The following is a 27,284-nucleotide window of genomic DNA, read 5'->3' as shown; positions in this document are numbered from 1 at the left end:
ACGAACCTAAGGGTGAACAATGCATTTCCCTGAAGGCACTACTGTGTACACAGCTTTTTCCCCACCTTTTGCTTTCAGTGTTTATCTCCTCACAGCAGGTACTCCTCTCTCCCTGTCAGCCTCTTTCCCTCCCTCGACCCTCTTTCCCTGTGCTGGTTGAGTAGACGCTTTACTGTGTTTCCACCTCACAGTTATCTATTTTTATGTTCTGAACACTTGTAGTTTCAAATTTCCACAATAATTACCTGCCAAGTCTGAAAATGCACATGAGGCACAGCAGGAGCACTGGCAACAGAGCTGTTAATATAAGACAAAAATGACCATGTCCCTAAATTATTTAAGAATGCTTTACCTTTTTAGTACTTTCAACAAATAAAAAACCTAAATTGCCTTCAAAAATGATTCTGAATTTCAGCATCTCTGCTGAAAATCCAAGAGGCCCCTTGCTGTGGTCTAATGAGCTTGTAGCGCCTGATCGCCAGCAGATGGCAGTAACACAAAGCTTTTATTGGTCTGAGATGGCGTGAACATGTAGTTAGGGACCGTCATATTTTATGTCTCCCCTTTCTGTTTAATTACCTTTCTGTGGCAAATATTACTGAACATCAGTCACTATGGCCCACAATTATATCTATCATACAGGCCTGGTAGTAATCAAAGATTAAAGAAAGCTTCAGAAGAAAGACCAGCAAAATAGATTTAAAAACAAACACTGTAACTGTCTCCGGTTTCACTATACTGATTTTTGTCCTTCACTTTGAGGAATTTTACATTACATTTTAATAATTAATTCAATTACACATGATACTGTTTGAAGTCGTGAGACCTATTGCTGTTAATTACTGACCAATTTTATGTTTTTTTGGTATTTTATTTTAATAATACAGAATTCATCCTTTTATTAAAGAATTTTAGTGATGAGTGTAACTTTATTTTAAATTTATTTCATGTAAGCCTCACTCAATGTTTAATCAATTACAATGCATCGCATTTTATAACATCATTAAGGCTTTCATATTTCCTATTAAATAAAGCTGTCAAATAAACAACGGTGGATGAAGTATTCAAATCCTATACTTGAGTAAAAGTACTACTATCTCACTGTAAAAATACTTTGTTACAAGTAAATGTACTGCATTGAAAATGTACAGTATTTAAAAAGTACTCAAAGAAGAAAGAAAAATGTCCCCTGTGATTGTAATAGGTAATACTATTATATTTTATATCATTAGATTATTGTAACTCGTGAATTAATGTAATCAGGATTGTTCTGTTGTTTGTATCACACTACAATTAATGACTTTTTTCATTATGTATTAATCTGCTGATTATTTTCTCCATTAAAAGATTGCAACGATTTTGAAAGTAGTGTTGTCACAAAGTTTTGCAAAACTCTTTACTGTATTTGGATAGTAACTAGCCTACTCACCACTGCAAATAAATGAAGTGGGGGTAAAACCATAGACTGTTTATAAGGGTAAAACAAACAATGTGTATTTCTGTATTGCAGTGGAGCATAAAGTGAAATGAAAATACTTCAGTAAAGTAACTCAACTGTGTGCTGTATTGTATTTGTTTAGTACTTCAGTAAAAGTACTTATCAGCCTTCCTCCTGTACTGCTCAGCGTTGTGCTGTGCGTTTTCCTGCGGGCTGTTAACGCGCACACAGTCCCTAAACACTGTCGGTCGCCTTCTGCAAGTGGGCAGAGCAAATACAGCGGCTCGTGCGCTGTGGCTAGAAATCAGGAATCTCATCTTCGCAGTCTGCTCAACACCTCGTCGTCTCCGCACGCTCTCTCCCTGGATTTTCGAAGTCTGAACACCGCCGACAGAAACCACAAAAGAACAGGTAAGCCCCTTCCTGTCAGCGTTCACAGCCCCGGAGCCCGTTTATTCTGCTCCAGGAAACACTGCTGGAAGACGCGGCGCAGCGTTTTAGCCGTGTGTGCTCGGGGGTGGGCGACTTGTCATTGCGGCGGTGCGTGTTTTGTTGTGAAATGAGTGGTGCGGGGTCGACCGAGGCACTCAGCTATTAGTCGTCTCGAGCCTCAATAGAGCTAATGTAGCCAGAAACTGCGTGTGAGTGCGGTTAGCCACGTTAAAGCTGAAGAGCTAACGTAAACGCTAGCTGGGGTTTTTTTTTTGTGTGTGTGTGTGTGTGTGTGTGTGTGTGTGTGTGTGTGTGTGTAACGTTACAGTTTGGGAATCAGAGCCATAATCGCCGCAGCGCGCAGGGGGTCCCATTGTTATTACACAGCAGGCTTAGCTAGCTTATAAAAGAAGTGATAGTAACACAGTGCGATAATGTACTAGACTGTACACACACAGGGTGCCCTCTGCATTGTAGGTCTCGAACAAGTTGTTTGAGAATAACCCAGCTCCTCGCGGTTAAGGTGCATATTTACAGTTAAGTTACAGCAGTGCTTCGTCAGTGATGCCCCTCCGAGCTAACGTTAAGTGGTTATAATGACTCCCCCCTGCATGTAAATGTGTCCGATGTTCACCAAGCAGATAACATTTACAGCTTTCACTCAAGTGAGCTAGAGATAGACGACACTCTTCACACTGTTGCACTTATCTTAAAACAGTTGTGACAGACACAGCAGGAACCAGGTAGCAACGTCATGTCACCTTCACTAGCTAAGGAGAAATATTTGCTCTTGTGATTTTGTTGAGCCTCCGGAGATGATGTGACAGTTCGTCATGTTAATGATTGCCCTGTAGGCCCATTGTGTCGTCTTTGAAAATGCAGATCTGGGGGGTAGGACCTGTATTTATGGCTCTTCTGTATACCTGTCTTTAGGCTAGTTTTGAGGCTAGGTTGAAAATTGAAGTTCACCGGAGTCACACGATTAGTTATGGTAGAGCTGCCGGTCAGGATTATTGTGTGCCTTTTTGTTGGGGTTCCAGCAAGATTAGATTAAAAAACCTAAAAAGTGAAACCAGTCAGACCTATGGGGAGACCGAGGAGCTTGATTTCTCGGCTCTGTAATAGGCCACTCTGGCTCATTGCTGAAGCACTTAGCTCACCATTGCAGTCCAGTAATTTTCAGTGTAATCAGGTTATGGCACGCTGATTTGATTATACAAGATGTATCGTGTGTCCTTATCATGCAGGCTGCAAATGTGATTGTGTGTACTTTCAACAAGGAGCTTGTCCCTACGTCTTCCAAGGGTGCTTGTGGGATAGTTTTGGTGGGTAGGCGATCAGCAGCAAAGACTTCAGGACAAATGTGTCTCCTGGTACAGTCAGTGTGACCCAGCAAAAACGTCCCTCCCCCCTTGCTTATGATTCTTGACTGTAGGCTGGCAGCTAATGCTGATCGTAGTGACCATCCCGAGGTGAGCTGCCCCTGGCTTTATAAAGAGCTCTTTCAGCCACCTTTTTTCGGGAGCCCTTGGGATTATAAATACTGAGGAAAAGGAGCTTTGCTTTGGTGGCAGTAAATGGTTGGAGGGGGTGTGTGTGTTGGTGGCAGTGGAGGGATGGATTGAAGATGGGGGGGGGGGGGGATCTGGAAGAACTGTGGTGATGGATACCACACAGTGAAGTGGGACACTTGGCCTTTCTGTGATTAAAGGGCTTCTGTTCTCTTAGCACGAACACACACATCTCTCTTACTTGGGGTCAGACTGAGGTATAAAATCTGCCTTTTGGAATCCGTTTGTGCCGTGTTTGCACGTTAGCCAAGAAAAAAAACAAAACTCCAACCAGGCACTCTGCTCTGAAGTGGCTCTTTCCCATCATGCAACTCGCACTCACTTCTTTACAGTCGGCCTACAGTGTTTGGAGCGCTGCAGTTCCAAAGCTCTCATTTATTTGTGCTGCACATCTGAGCGGTAGAGAAATGTTCTTTGGTTGGGAGGGTCACAAAACCTGCAGTAAATCCTCTTGAAAAGCTGTTTTCACATCCAAGGTAATAACTGAAAAACTGAAGAGGTAATGAAAGGGAGATTAGGGATTTCCTAAAGGCCTTTACTGTAACCTTGAACTTCAATCACGTCCTCGGTTTCATGCCTGGTTTTTGTCTCATTGACTGAAAGATTTCACTCGTGTGTGGATCATTGAGCTGTGAGCTGCTGTTACAAATTTAACTGTGTATAAATGTCAATAGGGTGGGAGACATATGAATTTGTTCCCTTTTTTTTGCTACCTAGCCGCTGTTTCCAATCACTTGTCAAACCTAGAATACTGGAATAATATAAACCCGCTGTCACAGAAACCTCAGCTTTTTTTGGGATTTAATATAGTATAGTTGTGTTAGCTGAAAATATTTTATGGGAAGGAAGTTCCACGTCTTCCTGCAAGCACTAGAGCTGCACTTCCTAGGCACACTTGTCCCCGTGCTTGGGACATGTTCAGGGTGGTCCTGTCTCCTCCCACTCGTCTCATGGCATGTTGTGGCAGGTTAAAAACTGGCAGTGCTAGTCTGAGGAAAGTGACGCCTTAGCAATGTTTGTTTGGCTTTTGTAGATTACTTTTTATAAAGTGTTTTTTTAACAAGTTTGTCTATTGCGAACAGCTTAAAAGCAATAAAGGCCAATAGAAACCACTGTATCAGAAGTAAGCAAGAAGTCTCAGGGTCAAAAATCCACTGTAAAGAGCACTATCTGTAAAGTCTGTGTTGCAGAGTCTGAGTATTAACTGGGTGTGTTTGTCTTTACTCTTTCCTAGAAATGATTTATTACTTTCTTGTAAATATAAAGAGCCATCTCTTAAGACACCAACCTGTCCTGTCTGTTGCTTCCTTTTTGTCAAATGTCTTTAGGTTGTGTTTTTGTATTCTGCATGTCTCCATATTCTGCTCAGTACAAACAAGGGCCGCCTGTCCTCAAAAGTAAGGCAGCTAGATGCAGTACAATTTCAAAAGAGGAATTAAAAAGAAGATTTTTGGGTCACCTCCTTCTTGGCATCCTTTTCCATGAAGATGCTGATGCTATTCCTTTCATGAAGACAGTCAAGAGTTCATTCATTCAAACCACTGTTGTAGAAACTGCAGTTTTTTCGGGCACTCTCTGTGTTTAAGATGTCCAGGAACTCAGCTCGATCACGTGGTCACAATTGATTGGCTTTGGGCTCTCAGGGTGGAGCTGGACTTCCTCTTATTTGGAGGTCAAGGTCGGGTGCTATGCGTTAGTGAGTGACGAGTCCAGGAGTGGAGTGAGGAAGTGTCACGAGCCCTCTCCCTGTAATGATAACACAATGATGCATCATAGGATTCTGTGATGAACACCATTTGCTTTTTATCTGATCGTACTAAAGATAAGATTAATTCATACACAGAACTATTTATATATGTTTTCAGTGAGTCTTTATGACTTTAAATTCCTTTACGTTTAAAGGGTAGCAATTGGGTCAACATTTTTTGAAATTGGACCAGTACTGAGCGAGCACGCTGCAGTCGGCAGAAGCGAAAACAGGGCTGCAAATTAATCCTTGCGACAATAGACGTCCATTAAAGTGCTTGTTTTTGCCACTGACAGTCTTATGGAAAGGATCCCTACAGAGAGAGACCTTTTTTTTTCTTTCTTTTTTTTAAGGAGTAAGACCCTTTTTGTCTAACCAGAAACAGTTGCTCTATTGCTCTTGTCAAAGCCACCAGACTCCATTGACAAAAACAGTAATTTTTAACCTCCTTCTGTGTAGCGCTGCCTCGATCAGTTAGTTTGCGTGATTGTGTGACAGTTTTAACCCTTAAAAACACCAAAGTCAGACAATTACACAAACAAACAAACACACACCGCGGTTGAAAAATTTGAAAGTCACCCTTTAATGGTGCATTTCTAGCATGCAATAAACTTGACTACAAACAAAGGAAGTATATGTCTGCTGTGAGTGGTCGCACCCTGTTGCGTTATTTTCAGACAGACCAACTCAGCAAATCTGAAACAAGTTTCCTCCATAGACGTCCACAAAGTCATTTTAATTCCCAGTGGCACTCTTATCAGACAGACTGAGGTTTGGTGGCGCGAGAAGCAGAGAACGCGATAGCGAAGTAGCCGTGATGACATTTGATTTGAATGCTCAACAAAAGGACAGGTTTTGTCAGCTGACAAAGGAATGTGTGTTTGTGTGTGTGTGTATTTTGAGATTTGTGTCTCATGTAAATATGTTTGTGCTCATTGTGATGAGGGTTTTACTTCCTTTAGTGGTGCGTGGCTCTGGTGCATCACCTTCCTTCCTTATAATCGAGCTTACTGGAAGCCTGGCCAACCACAAAAATAATTTGCTCAGATTTAGGTTTATTTATGAAAGATTGTTGCAACAGGAAGCTTATTTTGTCTCTTGAAAAATCCATGTGAATGTGTTTATAATATTAACATATAGCACAAACCTTAAAACTTGTACCGTTGAATCACATTTTGAGCCCCTCAGTGACTCAGTAAACAACACATAAACAATGATCTGGGAGCCTCTCACATTTTAAATGAACTTCCTGAACTTAGCTGCAGGGAAAGCCGCTGTCAAACCATGGCGTTGGCTCGTGATATTGAGTTACGAGCTGGATTCACACCAGTAAGGTGGTGACGCTGCAGTGGGGCCTGTTTCTCTCGAGGCCCTAATGAATAATTAAGAGGCGGGGCTTATGTGAAGAAGCCCATTAAGATGCAGAGTCACACCGGTCTCCTTGGTAGCAGGGCCATATTATCAGGATCACGTCTCCTTTGGCCCTGGCAGCAGGCAAACTAGCACAGTCTTCGTCTGGGAGAGCTGAGATGTTGACTGGAATGAGCAATTCTTACCCTCCTAGATGAGTTTTTGAAACGATAGTTGAAAATAATGCCACGACTGGAGTCTCTGAATGGACGGCTGTCGCAGTCACAGTAAGAGGAAGAGGCGGGCTAAGTTAGACACCAGGACACCTTGAATCCTATTTATTATTATTTTAAATATGATCTTTTTTATTTAGAAAAATGTCTGTACATGTTTTTCTTTTGTCCTAGATGACTTTTATGTTGTTTAGTACTGAAATAACCAGACTAGTAGGGGATTGGCAGGAAATGACTCAACAATTTTGTAATGGAGTAATTGTTTAGGCTTTCAGTGAGCAGAAAATCTCTCAACATAATATGTTCTGGTTCTTCAGCTACAGGATTATTTGATAGAGTCAATATGTGATTTTAGCTTGAGTTCTTCCGCCTGTCAAATGCCAAAGAAGTGATCTGTATACACGTTGTATATAATTATGCGGTGCTAACCACAGTGTACACGTATGTGCGTCAGTACAGGAGTGCAGAGATTTCCCCTAATCATTGAAAGTGTTAAAGGTTACAGGAAGGAACAGTTATTTGTGAGTTCTGCTTGTGTCCTGCTCCATGTGTGGTAGTTAAAAAGTGGGTGCAGTGTAGGAACTACACAGCAACTTTCTTTCCTTAATATTAGATGGATGAAGTTACCTGAGTGTGAGAAGTTGAGCTCTCAGAAAGCCTATTTATATTCAGGAGAAAAATGGATACTTTTTCAAAGTTGATCCATAATTGATGGTCACTGCTACATCTTGAGCATATTTCCCTACTTTCTGTGGTTATGCAACAAGCTCTTAGTGTATGTTATTTTAGTTCTGGAGGATGGTCTCTCTTTTAGACCTGGACTAATGCACTGGAATTAATCCAGGTCCTCCCTCCGACTTCTTCACCTATATGGAATATCGGCTCCAGTTGCAGTCTGAGCCGTTACCTCGCTCAGCCATCTGGCCTGGTCTTAACAATTCAGCAAATCATAGAACAGGGATAAAGGCTCTGTGATTAGGACTCCGCTGGAAAGATATTAAAGCCTGAGATGATTATTTTGACATTGCGATATCCTTGTTAACTCTAAATCCATGCGACTTTACAGTAAACCGGTTACATCTCTGCGCACACAGGGAAAATAAAGATCGCTGCAACATAGACAAATACCACTCATTGTAAACATTCGTATTGGATATTGCTACGGCTTAGAGCAATGAGAATTAGTTAAATATAAGAATGAGATATTGACTCAACCTTGTCGGGAACTTTCAGCGGTATACTGAACTGACTTTTGCTCCTGGGTAATCGGTGTGCCTGTCGTTCACTTTGCAGAGGCTGTTAATTACCCTGCTTGGTGCATTGGACATTTTCTTGTATCTGTCCCCGATATGTACTTTTTAGTAACACTGACATGAATTTATTTAGAACGTTTTTGCGTTCATAATGCAGTTCTTGACAGCAAATTGACCCACCAGCTCTTTGACCTGTCGCACCTTAACAGACGGGCTCCATTCAACATGTTATACTATTTAAAAGCTTGTATTTAAATGTTTAAATGGATTCGCTCCTCAGCCTCTCTGTAAGTACATCAAGAGACTGCAGAGCAGCAGCAGTAGCTCCACCAGTGCAGCTTCATGTGGCGATTTATAAAGTTTCATTTTGTAAAACGTCTTTTGGTCAGATGACCTTTTCTGATAAAGGAGCAAATTCTTGGAACGAGCTACCTAAACACTTGAAAACTGCTGCAAACTTCACCACCTTTAAGAGAGAGCCCAAGTCCTGGTTAGTTTAGCAACAAACTTGTACTCGTGTTCGGTCTATTGTAGTTCCTGTTACATGTGTTTTATTGTGTCTTGATATACTCATTATAACTCCTTTGGTCTCGTGCTCTACTGTAATGTATTGTACTATACTTTTCTCATTTCCTCACTGTTGTATTTCTTTGAAAGCCCTTCTAGGGACGGGTGTTGCAAATTAGCAACTGTTAAAAACACTGATGCACAAATTCGATTGTTGTTTTCAGTTTATCTATATCAGTTGTATCGGTCCCTACTAAAACAAACTATAAATAAATCATAAATATACGACTACTGAAAAGCAGTCCGCTGCACTGGTAATGATTTATATGCACTTTGTTTTAATGTTTTTATTTAATTTAGATGAATTTGTTTTAGTAAAGGCTTTCTGCAGTGCTTAAATATAAAGGTTGCAACACAAACAGGACCCAGGAAACCTATCACAACCAAATCTTGAATTTCAGAATGGCATCTTTTAAAATGAATATTTTTTTTGTTATTTTCTTTCTAGCGACGAGTACACACCCTCCTCTTTTCCTTTTCATTGTGGGGAACTGAACAACAGAAGTCGTTTTAGAGCTGAAATTTCAGCTCTGTTGTCCCTAACAGGCAAAACGTCCTTTGTAGCAGATTTGGGAGGACAGCGGTTTCTCCCAGGCTTCAATGATTCAATTGTTTCTGTCTTCACCGCCTTTTGAACCTACAGGGGTTTGTGCGCTGCTACTTTCTTCCAGCAATGAAACAACCATTCAGCAGGTTGTTATGTTATCATCTCAGGTTGCGAAAGATCATTTATTGTGCAATCCCAGCTGGCTGTCAACGCGTACTTTCACTGGGCTGTTGCTGTTGAGAGCCAGAGGGCTCGCTTCCAGACAAATTAAGATCCTGAATTAGAAACCAGAAGCTAACTGTGAGGAGATGCATGCAGTGCTGGGGGGGGGGTCTCTACAGATTATAGGACACCGCCCGTGATTGGAAGGCTTCCCAACAAAGGAGTGATATTGCACGCTCAGTTTCAGACTTGAATAAGACGGATGGACGCAGGAAATCAGACCAGACAACAGAGCCAGCTCCGACTGAGATTGTGTGCATTCATGAACTCGAACGATTCTGTGTAGGTTTTGGCTCGTGCTTCTTACAGCGATGTACGACGGGGCAGTCTGAGCTGCGTTCCCTCTCTGATAAACAGCCCCAAAGCCTCCCTTCCTTGTCTGCTCCCCAACCAACAAGAGTTGCCAGCTTCTTCCTGCTCTCCCTCCAAGCGAGCGAGTCCCAGCAGTGAGAGACGTCCGATGTTATCAGCGCTGCAGATTGCACGGCGCTACTGCCAAGGGCTTGTCTCGTGAATTCACAGTGCAGTGCAGAGACTTTTTTTTTTCCTCCCCACTGAAAGCCTTGTTTTGCACACGTTACAAAGCGTAAAATGTGAAAATAAAAGATACAGGAATTTGAATTCTTCCTTGTCTTCATTTCAGACAGTACAGTATTTATCCCTGCCTTTTTAAAATGTATAAAAAGCTCTCTGTCCGCACAGAAAACCAACACGAGCCTTTGTCTTAAATGACTGAACAATTATGGTGTCATAACCTGCTGTGAGATTCCCGCCCTGTTGGAAGCTGCTTGCAGCTGTCTGTGACCTATTTATGAAGCTGATGGATGTAAGGTGAAAAGAGCCTTTTGTGTGGCTGCCTGTTTTGCTTCTCAGGAAAGTGCTGATGATTTCCTCAACACCACTCAGCGCTGATATAACCATCTTTGCTGCGCCTCATTCTAAATTCTGACGGCTTGAAATCAATAAACGCAATGATTAAAATATGGACAGGTGAAATCACTTTAGCTGAGTTCAGTGTGTATTATTGGGTTTCTCGCAGTGGTCCTGACCTGGTTAGAGCTGCCTTGAAAGAGCATAAGAGAAACGCAGTTCAAAAGCAAGGCTGCAGAAATCCCCTCCCCACACTTAGCCTCATTTACAGCTGCTGTTGAATGCAGATGAGAGAACATCTTTTTCTTTTGGCTTGAATGCGTGCTGGAAAGATTATTTTTTTGTTGTTGTTGCTGCTTAATGCCAAAAGCCAGAGGCATTCATTAAGCTTTGCATGCCTTTAGGGTTGTCAGTTAAGGCTTGTTGAACTATTTAACGGCGTCACAAGTGCTGCAGGGCTGTCTCATTTTGCATTATGGGCTAATGTTTGATGTTTTTATTTGCCAAATATGTTGTCGTTGACATCGGTTGTGTTCAATCAGCAATAAAGATAGCAAGCATGAAAGCAGCATATTACAGCTTACATTAATTAGCCTGGTGGGCTTATTCTCACAGACCTATGAAGCTGCCAACACAGTGGAGAAAGGGGAAAGGTTTAAAGGCAAAGAAATGTGATTTTCTGAGTACTGAGACAACGAAATACAGAATTTGGAATATTATCTGTAATGAAACACATTTTAATAAAGTGTTATATCTGGCATTTTCTGGTTATTTACAGAATTGGACTGATGATATGGAAAGTTGTAGTTGACAAACAGCTCAGACCTTCTGTTTGTAAAAATGTGTCTAAAACAAAAGGTACATAGTTAATAGCTGCCTTATAGGGTTTAAAATTGAGTGTTGAGGCAATGCAGCAGTCAAATGTCACAGAAAAACAAAAGTTGCAAGGACAGGATATGAAGAAGAACATGTGGTTTTGTGAAAAAAAAACAACCTCCTCAAGACGCTTTCATTTACATTGCATCTGCTTGGCTGCGAAGGTTTGTGTGGGTCCATGACGTAAATTTTGTCTGCCCACGTCAGAGAAGGTCTGTGTGCCCCCCCCACCCCCCCCACCCCCCGCCATCAGTGCGGTATCTACCAATTGGACAAACTTGAATGTACTAGAAAAGCTAAATGGATGTTTTCCCGAGAAGTGTGCCTGCTGTCCGCGTGCTACTTCTGTCCTGAAGTTGTTTGGTAACTTCCCAAAACGCCAGAAGAAGAATAATTTCAACACAAGAAACACAGCTCTGTACAACACACAGAGTAAAACTTATTTTGACTAATACACCTTGTCCCTGACCTTTTGCTGCCAGCGGATTTATTTTTTTCCTGTTAGTGGGAGTAAATAAGTAAACCTTTGACCTTTTTTACCTTTCAAACAAACGCGCGCACACACACACACAGGCAAGGAGGACAGCATCCTTCATTTGTCTAGCGGAAAAGACGGTTGAACATTTGGCAAAAAAACAAAACAACCAAATGTAATAACAGAAAAGGCAATGTATTTAAAATTCTGTTTGTGTTCTCACTTGTCAGCGAGGAAGATAAATTGCAGGCTATCCAAATGTTTATATTTTGAGGGAACTATCAACCCTCTTGCATAAATTCCATACAGCCCCATCAATCATAAAGATCAAACTGTCTGGGTGAGACGAGGCTGTTCTGTGTAGCCCTCAGAGAAGCAGTGAACTTTAAATTACTTTTAAAGACCGTATCTTGTTTTTAACCAGTAGTGGCAAATATACTTCCTTAAAGTCTGTATTCCTTTAACGTCCGACTTAATCTACAACATAACTTGCTTCTCCTTTTGAAAGAGACTCTTCTAGTTTGACTTGGCCCTGTATAATATGCACACATTATTGACTGAACAAGGTGAGGAGCAGTTTCCCCTCCGTACTCAGGCTAACTCACTATACCGTTTGCTTCCATTCAGCCTCTCCCATGTTGTCCAGGTAACACAGTTTATTGCGTTGCCATCCTGCGTGCATACCGTAGGAGCTTCCGCACACAGCGACCTCCAGTTCAGATACAGTGTGCCTCTGTGCTGTGTGGTCTGCTGCGGTCATAAACAGGCTGCTTTGCTTAAAGTAACAGGCTGGAGATCTGTACTACACACAATACCGCCGTCCCTTCATGGCTAGTTCCTCATTCTCTTAAACCTATTCAAGTGGACTTTATGATGCCTTTGTGCACTATTTTTCAGCAGCTGTAGTGGCTTCTCTTTGGCTGTGAAGTTGTTTCTCACCCTTTTGAAAATCCAAACTCACGCCTTTTTTATCAGTCAGTTCAACCTCACTGAAGCATTACGTTATAAAGCAGGACTTAAGGTTAAGCTATAATATCCAGCTTCAGGAAACACGGGGGTTTGCTGCTCTGTTGTCTTTCATCATTGTAATGTTTTTGGGTTTTGCCGGTCAGACGGAATAAGCCACATGATGTTATTTTGAGCTCTCGGAACTTGTAATTGGCATTTTATTTCTCCACTATTACTTCTTACTTGGCTTGAATGGTGGCTAACACTGCTGACTCACTGTCTAGTTATCAGTTGTATTGTTAATCATGTCCATGTGGGACTGGATTGGGAGAGGGAAGTCCCTCATTATCTGTATTTAGCAGACCAACCAACCAGTAAAAATATCTAATTCTGATTATTTTTACTGATATTGCAATTGTGGATTTGACCTCTACCTTTCTTATGTGGTACTATTTTTGCACTGAATTTCCGATGTTGTTGTTGGACCTTATTGTGCAGTGAGGTAAAGTGATTTGACCTGTGTATTTCAAGTGTATGTGATGTATTTAGTATACTAGCTAAAACGCATATGAACCCAGTCTTTTCTTTTGTTGCAATTTTATTGGAACCTTCTGATATTCTTTTTCTGTATTTGTCTGTCTGGGGTGAGGGTGCATGCTGCTAAGTGAGACAACTGTTTTTGTGTATTTGAGTACTAGTAATGTTTTTGATTTTGTATTTTCTGTGCATGTTTCTGGACCCCCTTGAAAATGAGATGCTGCATCTCAAGGGGCTATCCACTAATAAATTGAATTTGAAATTTGCGAGACAAGGGGGAGTGAGCATTTTTGAGATGAAGATGTCTCAAGAATATAATAATAATAATAATAATAATACCAGGACATCTCTGCTGCATGACAATATTTACTTTAAAATACTTAACAAGTATTGCGCCTCCTGCGATTTGAAAATTGCAGTAGGCCATAATGTGATTCCGACTTTTGGTTAATTGTCCAGCCATACAGCCAACTAACGTACATACTCTATCTGTCTTTCCTCTCTGTCTTTTCAGAGGCAGGATGCAACCGATTGGACTCCGTCCACTGAGATGTTACTGAGCGATGAGGATGGGTCAGAGAAGGAAATCACGCCGGTGAGGCAAACAAGCCGTACACCATTCCCCAAAAACCACCGCAGTTACACCGACTGACACAGCTATGCCCTACCAGCCCTCCTGATTCACCTCCCCGACCTCTGCACCCTCCCTCTGTCAAATCAGACTCACCGCAGCCCCAACAGCTCTCTGTCAAGTCAGCATGGCGACACCCTTCTTGTGGAAGCTGTCATCCCAGAAGCTGGGCTTCTTCCTGGTCAGCTTTGGGTTCATCTGGGGCATGATGCTTCTGCATTTCACCATCCAGCAGCGTGCCAGCCACGAGAACAGCGCTGTGCTCAGGCAGCAGATCCTGGACCTCAGCAAGCGCTACATCAAGGCCCTGGCTGAGGAGAACCAAAGTGTCATGGATGGGCCCTATGTGGGTACCATGACAGCTTACGGTGAGTAGCCAGCTCTCTACCTGCTAGTTCATGTAACCAAGAGGTTTTCAAACTGTGAGGCACGTATCCCTAGAGGAGGGAAATTGTCTGTACTTGTATAGAGCCTTTCTAGTCTTTCTGACCACTCAAAGTGCTTTACACTGCATCACACTCACCCCTTTCACACACAGGCTAAGGTGCCTCTGTCGTCAGAAACACAGGAGCAATTTGGGGCTCTGTATCTTGCCCGAGGATACTTCGACATGTAGACTTAGGGAGCCGGGGATCAAATCACTGTCCTTCTGATAAGTGGACAAGCTACAAAGATAGTGCTTGAGTGAAAGGGACAGGTGCATGCAGGTGTTCTAAAAGCAACAAGACGCTAATTATTGTAGTTTGGCCCGATGATTTGTTCTCTCATTAATGCTGTCAACAGTTAGAGCTGCAGCAGTGGATGTGGCAAACAGCTTGTGGAGCCAGTTAAGGTACTTAAAACCCTTAGTGTCATAACTTAGTGAAATTTAAACATACAGACAGGATGCACATATTTTTAGATTCAGTGTGACGACACTCAGTGTTTCAAGCATGGTTGATGTGACTTGCCTAAGAATATAATTTTTAAGTTTTCCTCAGTATCAGTTATCCAGTGATGCAGTACATCCAAGGGTACACTGCAAACAGGAACTGCCTATAGCTAATTTAACATGCTTTTAATAATGCCAGTTTGCCAAAATGTAAACAATTTATAGACTAAAAAACAGGGTGTAAATTGCCCACAGCTAACTACCGTGTCCAAGGCAACATTATACCCCCTGTTTACATCCACCAAATGATGGGATCTGTAGTTATATACACTCAGACTGTGTGGTCATGCAGCAGAGCCAGTCTTCTCCTTCCACTGTAGAACATGTAGGGTTCATTGCTCTGTGACTGACTGGAAATATTTTCACGCAGGGAAACATCCACCTGATGTTACAAGAGTATGTATGTATATGTGTATATATATATATATATATATATATATATATATATATATATATATATATGAGAGAGAGAGAGAGGTTAGCAGAGCAAGATGGATGTAATCAATGTTGCATGAACCATATTTTTCATAAGATCATTACAAGGTAATAAAACAACAAAATAGGTAGGAAGGCTTTAGTAATGATGTACGCAACATTTGCGTTCCATCTCTTTATACATCTTCTTTAAACTGGATCGAATGGTTCCACCTGTCTACCTCTTGAGCAGGCGCAACATTGCCTATATTCAAGAAAACTTGCCTGGGAGATTTAACGCTGATACAGCTGCATCGGAGCATAACACTGTAATAGCACAGGTCCAGAAGACCCATCAATAAGTTATTCATGCCATTAATAGGCCTGTATGGCTCTATGGGAGGCTTCATTAGAGACCTGAGATGGGAATTGATTGTTCTCTAACGTCCGGAGAAACAACAGGATACAGTAAAGCTCCGGGAGATTAAATCAGCTCCCTGAGAACGTAAAGAAGAAGAGTACAAAAAGAAACATATGTAGCACCTGCCTTTTTAAGCTGAAGTGTGCAGGCATCTCTTTTTCTTTATATAAAGAAACATGCAAACATGTGGAAAATACCAGACCACTATGTAAAGTACCACCATATGCAAAGTGCTGCCAACAAGCTGTACTTCTATTTACCTCAAACATCAACATCTGGCTTATTTAGTCATGTGATTAGTTCAGGATGATCTGGTAGTAATAACTCAAAATGAAGAATAGATAAGGCTAGTTTGTACAGCTATACAGTAGTTATAGTATAGTCTCCAAGAAGATGTATTAAGTCTATATACTACGTAAACATAGGAGTCAATAATTAATCATGGCGCTCATTTGGGGTAGATGTGATCCAAGCGCAGTATGTTGATTTTCCCGTAACATCATCCAGAGTTTGCCAGGAAAAGTGTCCTGTCCAGTTTCTTTTGTTCCTTTACACGATGGATTGATTCTCAGGGTGCTGTCGGAGCCGCGGCCACTGACCTCCGTCCAATATCAAATCAAAATCCATTTCAGGTCCTTGATTAGAGAGGCAGCAGGATGCTTTGTGCTTCCTGTGTTCACTCACTCTGTCGATGATTTGCCCTGATACGATTTGTAATGAGTTTAAGGGAAAACCGTGTTTTCTCCTTTGCTGGCCATCAAATGACCCAGCAAATATTAATGCTTGAATTTATAATTGTTTCTCCTGAAAGGAGGAAGTTGGACCACGGTTAGCTGATAGGGCTGATTTGTAAGAAATACACCTGTTGAAAAGCATGAAATCAGTGTGTCAGTCTGCCTCTTTACACAGAGCTGGGATTAGATGGTGCTAAATATATTACATCTCAAGCTAATTTTCTTCAGTATTTTCATGTTAAGCATTGTGTTACCACCTTATTTCCTAATTTTTACTGTTAAACCTCTTTCCCAACCATATATATTTTTTTAAATATGGCCCTTTTTAAGAGAATTAACAGATTTAAAGTCTTAGAAACCAAATTTGCACCCTGTTGATTAATATTTAAATTCACTACGACTTCCTGCGCTTGCTTGAGTCTTCAAAATTTAAAGGTTGAACATCTTTCTAAATCAAAACTGGCGAAAATGTACTTCTTGTGACAGATACCACAAATCTCATTTTGTCCACAACTTACCAAATATTTGGGGTCAGCAACTTTGTCTGATATAGTTTGGATTTGTTCACGGGTCCTGTCGGTTCTGAGGATCAAGTCCAAATTATACTCAGTCTAATCGGGTTGCGTTGGGTCTCGTTTTACTGCTGTGCGTCTTGGGCCTGTGTGGCACTACATCTAATCCGAGGGTATCCGTGTCGGCTCTGATCACAGTACATCATAACAATTGCCTGAGAAGATGTTTTAGGAGATAAGCAGATCGGAGAAAACACATCACCTTATGGAACTTTATTCATTAGTATTTAATTAGTCCAAAAATTATGTGAGAGTGCTTTACTGTTGATACAGGAGGTGAAAATAGGTCTGTCAGTTAAGTCTATGGATTAATCTTTGAAGCACAAATTGTGTTTGGAGTTAGTTTCTATGATTTTAAGTGGAAGATGTTATCATTATATAGCTTCTCTTTTCAACAACGGCTGGTTTTTAATTGATGTCTGTTGCGCTGCTGCTAGTGTTGGTTCTGACTGCACTCGTCTTCTTTTTAAGAAAAAATTTATACGTTCAGGTAGGTTTACCACGGGTCTGTTTCAGATCAATTCCAACATTTTGGATGCGTGAAGAAGTCTACTGCCTCAGTTATGGTGTCAAAATCTATTCTATACTTCACTTCATCACTTATACCAAGTCTTAGAATTGTACGTATGCCGCTCACTTCCTGTCAGTGGTGTGATAGGTTTTTTTCTCTGAAAGTTTCATTTGTTTCTTTCTAAACAGCAACCACTTAAATGATTTTATCAGTTGCTAAAAGAAAGCTAATATGCAGTTCTATCCTCTTTATGAAACATTTACTTTTAAATACTTTTTATACAATTAAAGGTTGTGGTTGCTGCCGATAATTCTCTCGATTAATTTGCTAAAATACTATCCAGTGGTGCTCCCGTCACGCTTCATGGAGCTGGACAAGTTCCAAAAGCAAGTCAGGTCTTGATCACATGGGGCAGGGAGGGGCATACTTACACTTTGAAGAACTGGAATTAGAGAATATTATGCATTTTCTTGAGGAATGACTTAAACAACTTATTGATTAACGTCTTTTTACCTGAAGCCCATCTCAGGCCGGTGTCATACCCTCTTCTTCCTCCACATTAAAGTCAGATGTGACAAGTACATGATCTTTGCTGTTCCACCCCTCCTGAAACTGAGCTATGCAGCTGGGTGTGACAAGCCACCTGACACTGCGCCTTGTTACTTCACAGAGGCTGTCCATCCTCTGAGTGGAAGGTCATTGTGTGCTCCTTCAGCTTCTATCTGTTTTCTTTGTGAGTACACTGGAAAGCTGTGAAGAGCAGTATCAGGCTGGGTTGAAGCTTGCTTTATGGATTAAACAATAGGCATCCCTGATTAATGGGCTTATGTTCCCCCGCAGTCACTTCTTTTTAATGCTCATGAGCTTAATTAAAAATCCTAGGTCATTTTGAATTCAGATTATTATCTTAAATGACACCATTATTAAAAGCAAAGTGAAGTTCAGTGTGTTTACCGCTCCAGGATTTGTTTTGCAACTGCAACAGTCATGCAACTGAGACAGGCAGAAATGTGTCCCGAGGTGTGCTATTATTCATCTGGTTACCAGGCAGCAGTGTTGGTGTGCAGGAGGACAAAGAATGAGGCATTATTCACAGCTTTACTAACACACCTGCTAATGAAGGTCTCTGACTCACATTTAATTATTGTAAAACTTGAGGGACTTTTTTTTTTGCTTTCAGTTTATGTAATACATATCCACCAATATAAACAGCTTTTTTTTTTTACAGATCAAGTAATTGCAAATTTTTTTTTGTATAGAAACTTCTTGTGGAAAAAACATAATACACCTTGAACTCTGTTATCGTCACCTTATACAAGGCTATTGATGAATGCAGACTTCTGTACAAGCAACAGCTTTTGTCCGTATTGACGATGAGTTGTAGATACATCTGTTATCTTCACTCTATTTACCATAAAACAAAATGCAATATTCATCAGACTGTCTTTGTTTGCTGACATTTATACATATTTAAAATGTTTTGTTGACTCAATGATGTGATGAGATCTGTAAATTTAAGGAGCCAGAAATCCACAGAAGCACTGTTGTACAACATTTAACTGTCCAATAAAAACATGTCCTTCAGCCAAACCAATTTGACAACAACAAATATTAGATTTCAACTCTGAGATAAAACAAACATTAATGTCTCTGATGTTCAAACCACTATGGAGATCAGAACCGCTGGTATATTAACAAAGGGCATGCTGAGGTAAGATTCTTTTGCTGGGATTACCATGGACGACGATTGACCGGTTGTCTCGGGAGCCGGCACGCGAGCTGTCGAGATGACAGCCAGCCTTATTCAGCTAGCTGGTCCTCACATCTCCTAAAATATCAGAGAAAATGTTCAAATAGGCATTTTCTTTTAAACAATTTGATCAATCTAAATTGTTGAACATAGACTGAAAAAGGCCTGCTATCTTAGTGTAAGTGTAACCATTATAAAATGAGGCAAATACAAGAATATGTCTTTTCTTTCTTTCTTGGTAGATTTGTTGCCTTAAAGATGTTGCCATGTTTTTACACAATGTGTATTCTCTTTTTCATTCTTATTTCTTAACAAAGTTCTGCTCCTGATTGTAAATGTAAGTGCAAGAAAGACATGAAGCCGATTATACACGCAAGAAGTTTACATATCTTTGTCTTTCCTGTCGTAAAGCATGCTGACAGTAGCTGGATATTAAACAAGTCTGGTGAATGTACAGCCTGAAGAGAGTGGGCACAGGCCTGTGTGCCAGAGGTGAACAGAGGGGGCCATTAACTTTGGGCTCACCCACTCCCCCCCCCCCCCCCCCCCCCCCCCTAATTATGTTCAGCCCGATGGCTTGGCAGGGCCGCTGCTCCAAAGCTTTCTGTTTGCTTTCTTCCCGGTCTCACTGTGCATCTGCTCCTCCCAGCTCCCAGCTCGTCCAAATCAGACAAATGCTCCGGCGTTTGTCTTCACACGAATTGGGCTGGTGCGCTCTGCCAGGCCTCGCTGTGCCCTTGCCAATCTCGCTGACGTGATGAAAACTGGCGTGTCAAATGCATCGCGGTGAGGGCAAAATGTGGCGCTCGTGTGATAGACAAGCTGCAATAATAATCATCTGAGGAATGCGAGCATGATGAAATCTGGATCTGTTCTGAACACATATAAGCCAATGCATTGATATAATACACTGAATCTGATGATTATGACAGAGCTCTGCTGTAGACAAGCAGCATAGTACTGATAACATATTTGTTGTCCTACTGGATGAACCAGTTATAGCAGCTCGAAGCAACTTCCTATTTCTCTGTAAATGTCAGTGCAATTGCTGCAGGTTATCAGACAAATACCGCAATAAAAATAAGGCCACTGTAAACCCTATTTAGTTCATTACTCATCAGCATCCGTTTCCGTTCCACCATTAGCTGTGTCCTCTGCAGATAAATGCACATGGGGAGAAAAAAAGATGCCCACCGAATTGCAGATCCAAATTAAATAGCAAGGTCACTCACAAAGAGAGTTTTGCATTTAAAAAAGCCTTAAGATGACTGCCTGAAACCCTACAACTCGTAGTGGAAGATGCAGAGTCCCTGTTTGTACATTTTCAGACACACTGCAGCTGAGCAATATTGCCCAGACTGCAGGCAGCAGCTTTGATTGCGTGCATGTATTCGCTGCATTGATAAGCAAATAAAAAAAACTGTAATCTCATTCGGACTTCTCAGTCGGAATGAATTACCCAGTTAATCAGATACAGATACAAATCTACTTAATAAGACTCATATGCTCTTCAAAAGTATTACATCATGTTATTATGTACGCTGATGTGTATTGCACAAGACTAAAACCTACTTTTGTATATTTTCTGCTCCTTATACCAGACATTTAATATATTTATGTCAGACACTGTTGCTGTGAAGGCTATGATTCAGTAATATCATGTCACACTGTATCACATTGTCACAACCATTTATTTAAACTAAAGGTTTTCTTAACATAAAGCTGATTCAAAGTGATTTAATGAAGCTGTGATTAGGACTTGAGTGTGACTAAAATGAATAAATTTCTCAATTTTAAATTCAAGTACGGAAGAACTAAACCCGGCGAATTCTGTGTACTGCCACACCAACAGTAGTAAAGATGAGGTTTTCCAGTGAAAGGCTGCTAACTGGACATTGTTTACCTCACTCCCTGGATCAGTGTCATCCTTCTGAATTTGGTATTTTCAGTGCTGCTGTATGGGCACATGTAAATAAAGAAACCCATAGCTTTAGTAACAGTCTCACCTTCAACCTGGGAGATGCTAGGGGTCAGGAGATGCTAACGCTAGCGTAACTTGCCTGATGTTGAAAGCTCCTTTTTGGTAACTTTACTGTCAGCGCTCAAACCGCCCTCTCACATGGTATTTACAAGTGTTTTGAAGACTGCTAGTACAATGTTAAGGCAGCAGTGTAAAGAGCAGTCCAGGCTTGCAGCTAGTGTTTGATTTGGGAATCAAGCAACTAGCAAGCAGGCTAAAGAGTCTAAAGAGGGGCGGGATGTGCTCACACACACACTAGGAGTTTTATTTATATTTATTTTTTTCACAGCCGTATATACATTCTTTTCTTTTTTTGGGTCAGATGTGTGATTATGTATTGATTTAGCCAAATCTGTGAACTGTTTCCTAAAGCACTGCAGTGCACCTGACATAGTTAAGTGCAGAATAGTGCTACGTCTCTTTCACAACAATCTGATTCATGTTCTTACTTGCAGACTTAAAGAAGACCCTTGCAGTGCTGCTGGATAACATCATGCTGAGGCTGGGCAAGCTGGAGTCCAAGGTGGAAAACATCTACAACGGCACGGGGGGCAACCTGACCAACGGCACTAGCACTGCCACGCCCAGCGCCACAAACGCTGAAAAGGTTAACGTGGCAGGTATGTATGGCATTTATGGTTTTGCTTTTATGTAACGATGATTTGGTAAGGGACGGAAAGATTTGTATAAAGTCTGGATTTGTGGATACATTCGAGAAAGGTGGAAATCTCGTCCCCAAGGACAGGAGCTCTAAGAGAAAGGGGACAGAAGTGCTGTCTCCCCCCAGACTCATCCTCTTAGAATAAGTTGGCCTCAGAAAGTCATTATTCACATGAACTATGTCTCATGTATATGTCACAGTTTCTCTTTCCAGAAAATTCCTGTTATTCAGAAAATGAAAGCGCACAGTAAACATATAGTAGCTGAGACCAATTAAAGAAATGAGGATAAGCTGGTTGTGGCTGTTTTTTGTATGACCCATGTTTTATTTCAAATATTCCCATAGTCAATAACAGTCCCGGGGCATACAACCAACTAACTTCTGCCAGTACTGCACAGTGCACACCAGGCACTTTATAGGACCAGACCGCATCCTTGGACATAATTCAAATAAGGCCTGTGTTCACGCTGCATGACCCTTTTATTAGTTTTCATTGATTTTCCTGCCAGCTTTCAGATGATGAATTCAGCCCAGTTGAGAGATCGAGGTGCTTGTTTTTCTGGGATCCTGGGACTCAGTTGTTTGCGCAGCATTAAACAGAAGGAATGTGGAGTCTGAAGCTATATATGCGGAATTTGATTAGGCTGATTGAGTTGTACAAAGTCACATTTGAGTCTAATCCTAACAACAGCGGCTGCACTGCCGTCTTATATCAAATGTTGCCTTGTAACTTTTTCTCTTTCAAGACCTCGAGTTGAATAACAATAAGGTAGCCTAATTAATGGACATGAACATCATATGAAAGCGACTAATCATTATCAGTCTCATAAGCCCCCTGTCATGATCACTTCGTGCTTGAGTGCGTAGAGACTTTTTCTGGAAATGGCAAACCACTAATGCCACATCCTTTCACAGTGTCTGTAGCTCATGGTGTTGTGTCTAGCTTGTTTCATACAGCAGTCTTTCTGTTTTGGTTACTTTGTCTTTGGATCCTCAACATGCTCAGTCAGTAGAGCTGAAACAAGTAGCTGAATAATCGATTAGTGAATTGGATAATGGATTGGTAACAATTCTGATGATCCTTGAATCATTTAAATCATTTTTTAAGCTAAAATGCCAAATAGTCCGTGGTTCAGGCTTTGCAAATGTGAGTATTTGCAGATGGTTTGTTTTTTTTTTGTTTTTTTTTGTCATTTGTAATAGTGAGCTGAATATATCTGTGTTGTCAGACAAAACAAGATACAAGCTTTTATAAGAATACATAAAAATGAAACAACAATAAATTTGTTAAAATAAAAAAATCTAATTAAATAGCTACACTCTAATGATATAGTTGTATAATCCTGTTAAACATGACTGTGATTTTGGCAGCCTTAGACAGTGTGTACACTTGTACTTACACTTGTTGGTTCTCTGTCTGGTCTCAATCTGGCCATTGTGGACAGTATGTAGAGATGTGACTCTAATCTCAAATACCAATGTCGAGGCACTCTTGGCTTGAGCTCCTGTGTTGTGGAACGACAGTACCTGGACCTGTGACACATATCTGTAAACCTGCAGTGCCCTGTTCACTTAGGACTTTCAGCAGTACCCTTGGGAGACAAAATTTGGATCCTGAACGCAGGTGAAGCTGACAGAGCAGCATCTCTCTTGGCAATGAACTAAAGGCCCCAGCACTCCAGAGTCTCCCATTGAAGCATGTCCCCTGTCTTGGAGTGGGTGGCAGGCAGCGCTACTGCCAGCTCCGCTAGTGCTCCTCCCTGACTGGAAGGCAATTACAAAGATAAGAATCTGGACAGTGAGGGGGAACACGACTGGCTTTCAGAGAGGCCTCTATCAAGATGGAGCTGAGCAGCAGCCCTGGGACTGCACTGTTTCCACCTTGATAGTATACATTTTCATAGCCAAGGGCTCAGGCGTGTTCAGGACCAAACCTGGGTCCTTTTGGTATTCACAGTCTTTTCTTTCTATTCTGTCCCTCTTGGTGAGCAGGATGGGTTGATATTTGCTACATGAGTCAAGTTTCCATTCAGATTCAGCCTAAAATTTTATTTCAGATGATTAGGATTTGGCCATATTGAGATAAACAGCTGGTGGTGCTAATTGTCCAGTAGAATGCCATTAAGCCTTTATTGATCCACCAGGTTTTCCACCTCAGCCAAGCATATAATCTGTTTTTCTGATATTTCTGCTTTTTTATTTTTTTAAATTCACATTGTTTCCACAAATGTTTTCATGCACATATTGAAATTGCAGATAAAAACATACTTACTGCACATGTATCAAACTGTTCTGAAAACCGTTCATCTTGTATTTTAGCTGAGACCCTTAAGAGAATACTGAAACTTTCAAATATTCTTTCACCCTGTTCAAAAGAGGCTGTTCAGCTCAAGAACCGACTGGAACAAATGGCAGTCAGTTCACTTGAATACTTGTTGAATTAGACATTTTAAATGACCCGTAAAAGAGCTGCCCTACATGGAGCAAGAAATTGCATGATGTGCCCTGTTAGGGGGCAATACAGTGTCGTATATTTGCTTTATTTACCCGTCTTTCTTTCTTACATAATGCATTACAAATTTTTAACACACTGAATTATTTCTCCCCATGCTAGCTCTCTGAAATCCCACGTTGCAGATTACAATTGAGGCTATTTTAAAAGAAAAGCATTAATGAACACCTCAGATGTTTAGGGACATCAGCCTCTGATGATTTTCTCACAGTGGTAGCGAAAATCTGAATCTGTTTCAAACATAATACTTCATTGTAGCCTCCATATTATACTGTGGTTCACCATTTAATCAAAAACTCCTCAACAGAGACTCAAGCTTCACACTGAGCGTCATGTTGACGTGTGATCAATGTAGCAATTACTATTATATCCAGTCCAACTTTTCCTCTGCTGCTCACTGCTACTGTTGTGAGCTAACAGCTGTGCACACATTGTGGAACACTGCTTCTTTCTTGTGAATGTTCATCTCACAAAAATTTGGCCCTCTCTCATTTCTTTACAGTCACACTCCTTTGTGTGTGTATGCTATAACAACTACACTGTCACTAACAAAATGGTGGCAACCTTTTTTATTCGCTGCAGTGCTAACTCAGTCTTTGCGGTAGCTTGGGCCTCGTGTGCTGTTGCATTTCGCCAAGGACAACAGGCACAGAAGCCCCTTATAGGATCAAAACAAGTCGATCTGGCCTTGGTTGCTGCTTAGCAGGAGGCAGATGGGAATTGGTCCAACAGCATTGCCTTGCCGTGTCTCACTGATGTGGCTAATCAACCTCCCGAGCAGTGTTTCATCTGTGGGCCGGCCCGTGGCATAGAAATGTAATCTCCTCCTACACACACACACAAACGCTCAGGCATAGAGACAGATGTAATGAATGGTCAGGGGGTGATTTGCAGCCGCCGCTTCCCTCTTTCTCTATTTTGTTCCCTCTACGATATATATTTCTCCACCCATTGCGTGTGTTTAAAGTTATCAATGTCCCTTACATCTCAGCCAGTGACGGTTGGCTGATTTGTAGCGTCCTGTCTTTGTGACATGGTTAGCTTTTTCAGTAAACAGAAACCTGTGCTTTCACAGCTCAGGGCATCTTCACTGCTTTGTCTCTTTTTTCAGCTATTGATCCGCTTGCATCTCTGTTTGCCATTCACAGTGAAAGATGAGATTGGAGCTCTCAGTGTCAACAAAGGAAAGGGGCAAGGACAGGGTTTCGGGTGGGCATTGCAGGTGTCCTGTTTACCTCATGACTTCATTGATCCCTTTATTTTAAACGTTAAGCTGGTGTCCTTACAGTATCCAACTGAAAGGAGGGCGATTTCAGTATTATCCTCAAGGATTCTTTTCCTGCAAAAGCCAAAAGATTGAATCTATGACCAGTCACCTTACAATTACCATTTTAATGCTGAAAACATCTTGTGGGACAATTTAGAGCAGAGTCTGTGGTCTCCATTATGTTCTGGAAGGCCTGCTTATTTCTTCAGTGTACAGATCAATACTAATAAGGTATACGCATACACACAAACCCACTCAGGGCTAATAAGTTGCTGAGAGATGTTGTCCGCTCTCGCACTCACATCAGTCCTGACACTCATCGCCCTACAATCTAATGTAAATTGCACAGCAGCATAATTGAAAGTAGAATTTGAATCATTAGTTTTGCAGCAGTGGTGATTTTACTTATTAATTATTATTTTCACCTTTTGTTCACCATGACGTGGTTTTGAGAAACAAACTATTATAAATAGGTCCTATTACTTATGAAATATAATTTTTTTCTTTTGCCAGCTTAACACTTTTAATTTAAAGCAATGGCAGAAGGGAATGTAACATTGAATGAAGCGCTTAACAGTGAGGCTGTTATTAATTAGATTCAATAGAATTGCATACATGCATCGTTTCCTGTAAATCCCTCCTGTGTGTGAGAAAGCAGATAGAATCTAGTGCGTCAATGGCAGACTATATAAAGATGAAACTCCTAAATGTAAATTTATATTAAATGGCTGTTGCAGAATAAATTCTATGGAGACATGACAGGTCTAGTTTGGTACAGTAATTATTAAGTAGAATACAGCTTGAAACAACTCAAGGTTGTACTTTTAAGTGATACCTTACAGAAGATGTCAAGCAGTTATTCTGCTTACCGCCATGTAACTCATTTTAATCTCTCAATCAGTCTGTTAGCAGGGTAGATTTTCTATTTCTACTATCTTATTTCACCATTTTAATTGTTCCACCTTATTTCAGTGTTTTAGTGTTTACTCAATAATTGAATCTGCTCCCTTTCCCCTCACGCACACACCTACACCTCTGCTGCAAACATAATGGTGTGCCCCGCCTGTCTCTCTCCTTGTATGTGTCTGCTCCATTGACTTTCTCCATCAGCAGTACTTTTTATAAAGTCGCCGAAAAGACACAAATACCTGGGCGGCCCAACCAAGTAAAGTCTATATGTGAGAGATACTGATGGGGCAACTTAAGCACCATAGAGCACACGCGTGATCCTGCCAGAGTTTGTCCTAATGTAAATGACAGCACTGTGACACAGTGAGTTCAAATCTACTTTGACTTGTGTTTGACACACAAGTGTGTTTGACACACAAGTCACAAAAGAGCCTGTAATTGGAGCGACCATGCATGAATCTTGATGCCTTTGATGCGGAAAACTGGAGAGGAAGTGTTTCTCAGCTCCACAGCCTCCACATCTCTTGCTTACCTGCCTATTAAAGAGCTTGACGTGACACAATACAGAGGACCGGGACTTTCCATCACGGACCAACAGACAACAAGCACAGACACGCTCTTTCATTGCAACAGTTTATTTGCATATGGAATCCATTGTAGATGAGCAAACCACGTACACAAGTCTGATTTGTGTCTGTATCTTGTGCTGCTGCAGGTCCCCAGAGATCCCTCCCTTATGGAATGCATCAGATCTTCTTATAGTAGTGTTGTAAACAAACAAACTGCAGGCAGTTGTGCTTTCATTCTGCCTGACACTGCGTACAGCCTGGGAAAGGCTTCCTGAGGCGTTGTTCACAGGGCTTGTTCTCACGGTTAGCTTGAAGT

The 27,284-nt window shown here is 41.2% G+C and overlaps 1 protein-coding gene across 1 annotated transcript in view; it reads left to right on the top strand.

Moving 5' to 3' along the window:
* The first annotated feature begins 1,692 nt into the window (after nt 1–1,692).
* Nucleotides 1,693–27,284, top strand: part of mgat5 (alpha-1,6-mannosylglycoprotein 6-beta-N-acetylglucosaminyltransferase) — a 134,100-nt gene continuing 108,508 nt past the window's right edge. Inside the window, exons 1-4 of the mRNA XM_046054948.1 lie at nt 1,693–1,849; nt 13,581–13,661; nt 13,788–14,065; nt 21,506–21,670. Coding sequence (XP_045910904.1) covers nt 13,630–13,661; nt 13,788–14,065; nt 21,506–21,670 — 475 coding nt within the window. The 5' untranslated portion in view covers nt 1,693–1,849; nt 13,581–13,629. The remainder of the gene's footprint in view (nt 1,850–13,580; nt 13,662–13,787; nt 14,066–21,505; nt 21,671–27,284) is intronic.

The sequence above is a fragment of the Micropterus dolomieu genome, linkage group LG01 (genome assembly GCF_021292245.1).
Source record: "Micropterus dolomieu isolate WLL.071019.BEF.003 ecotype Adirondacks linkage group LG01, ASM2129224v1, whole genome shotgun sequence".
Classification (NCBI taxonomy): Eukaryota; Metazoa; Chordata; class Actinopteri; order Centrarchiformes; family Centrarchidae; genus Micropterus; species Micropterus dolomieu.
Note: the sequence above shows the minus strand (reverse complement) of the source record. Positions and strands in the feature narration are given on the sequence as shown.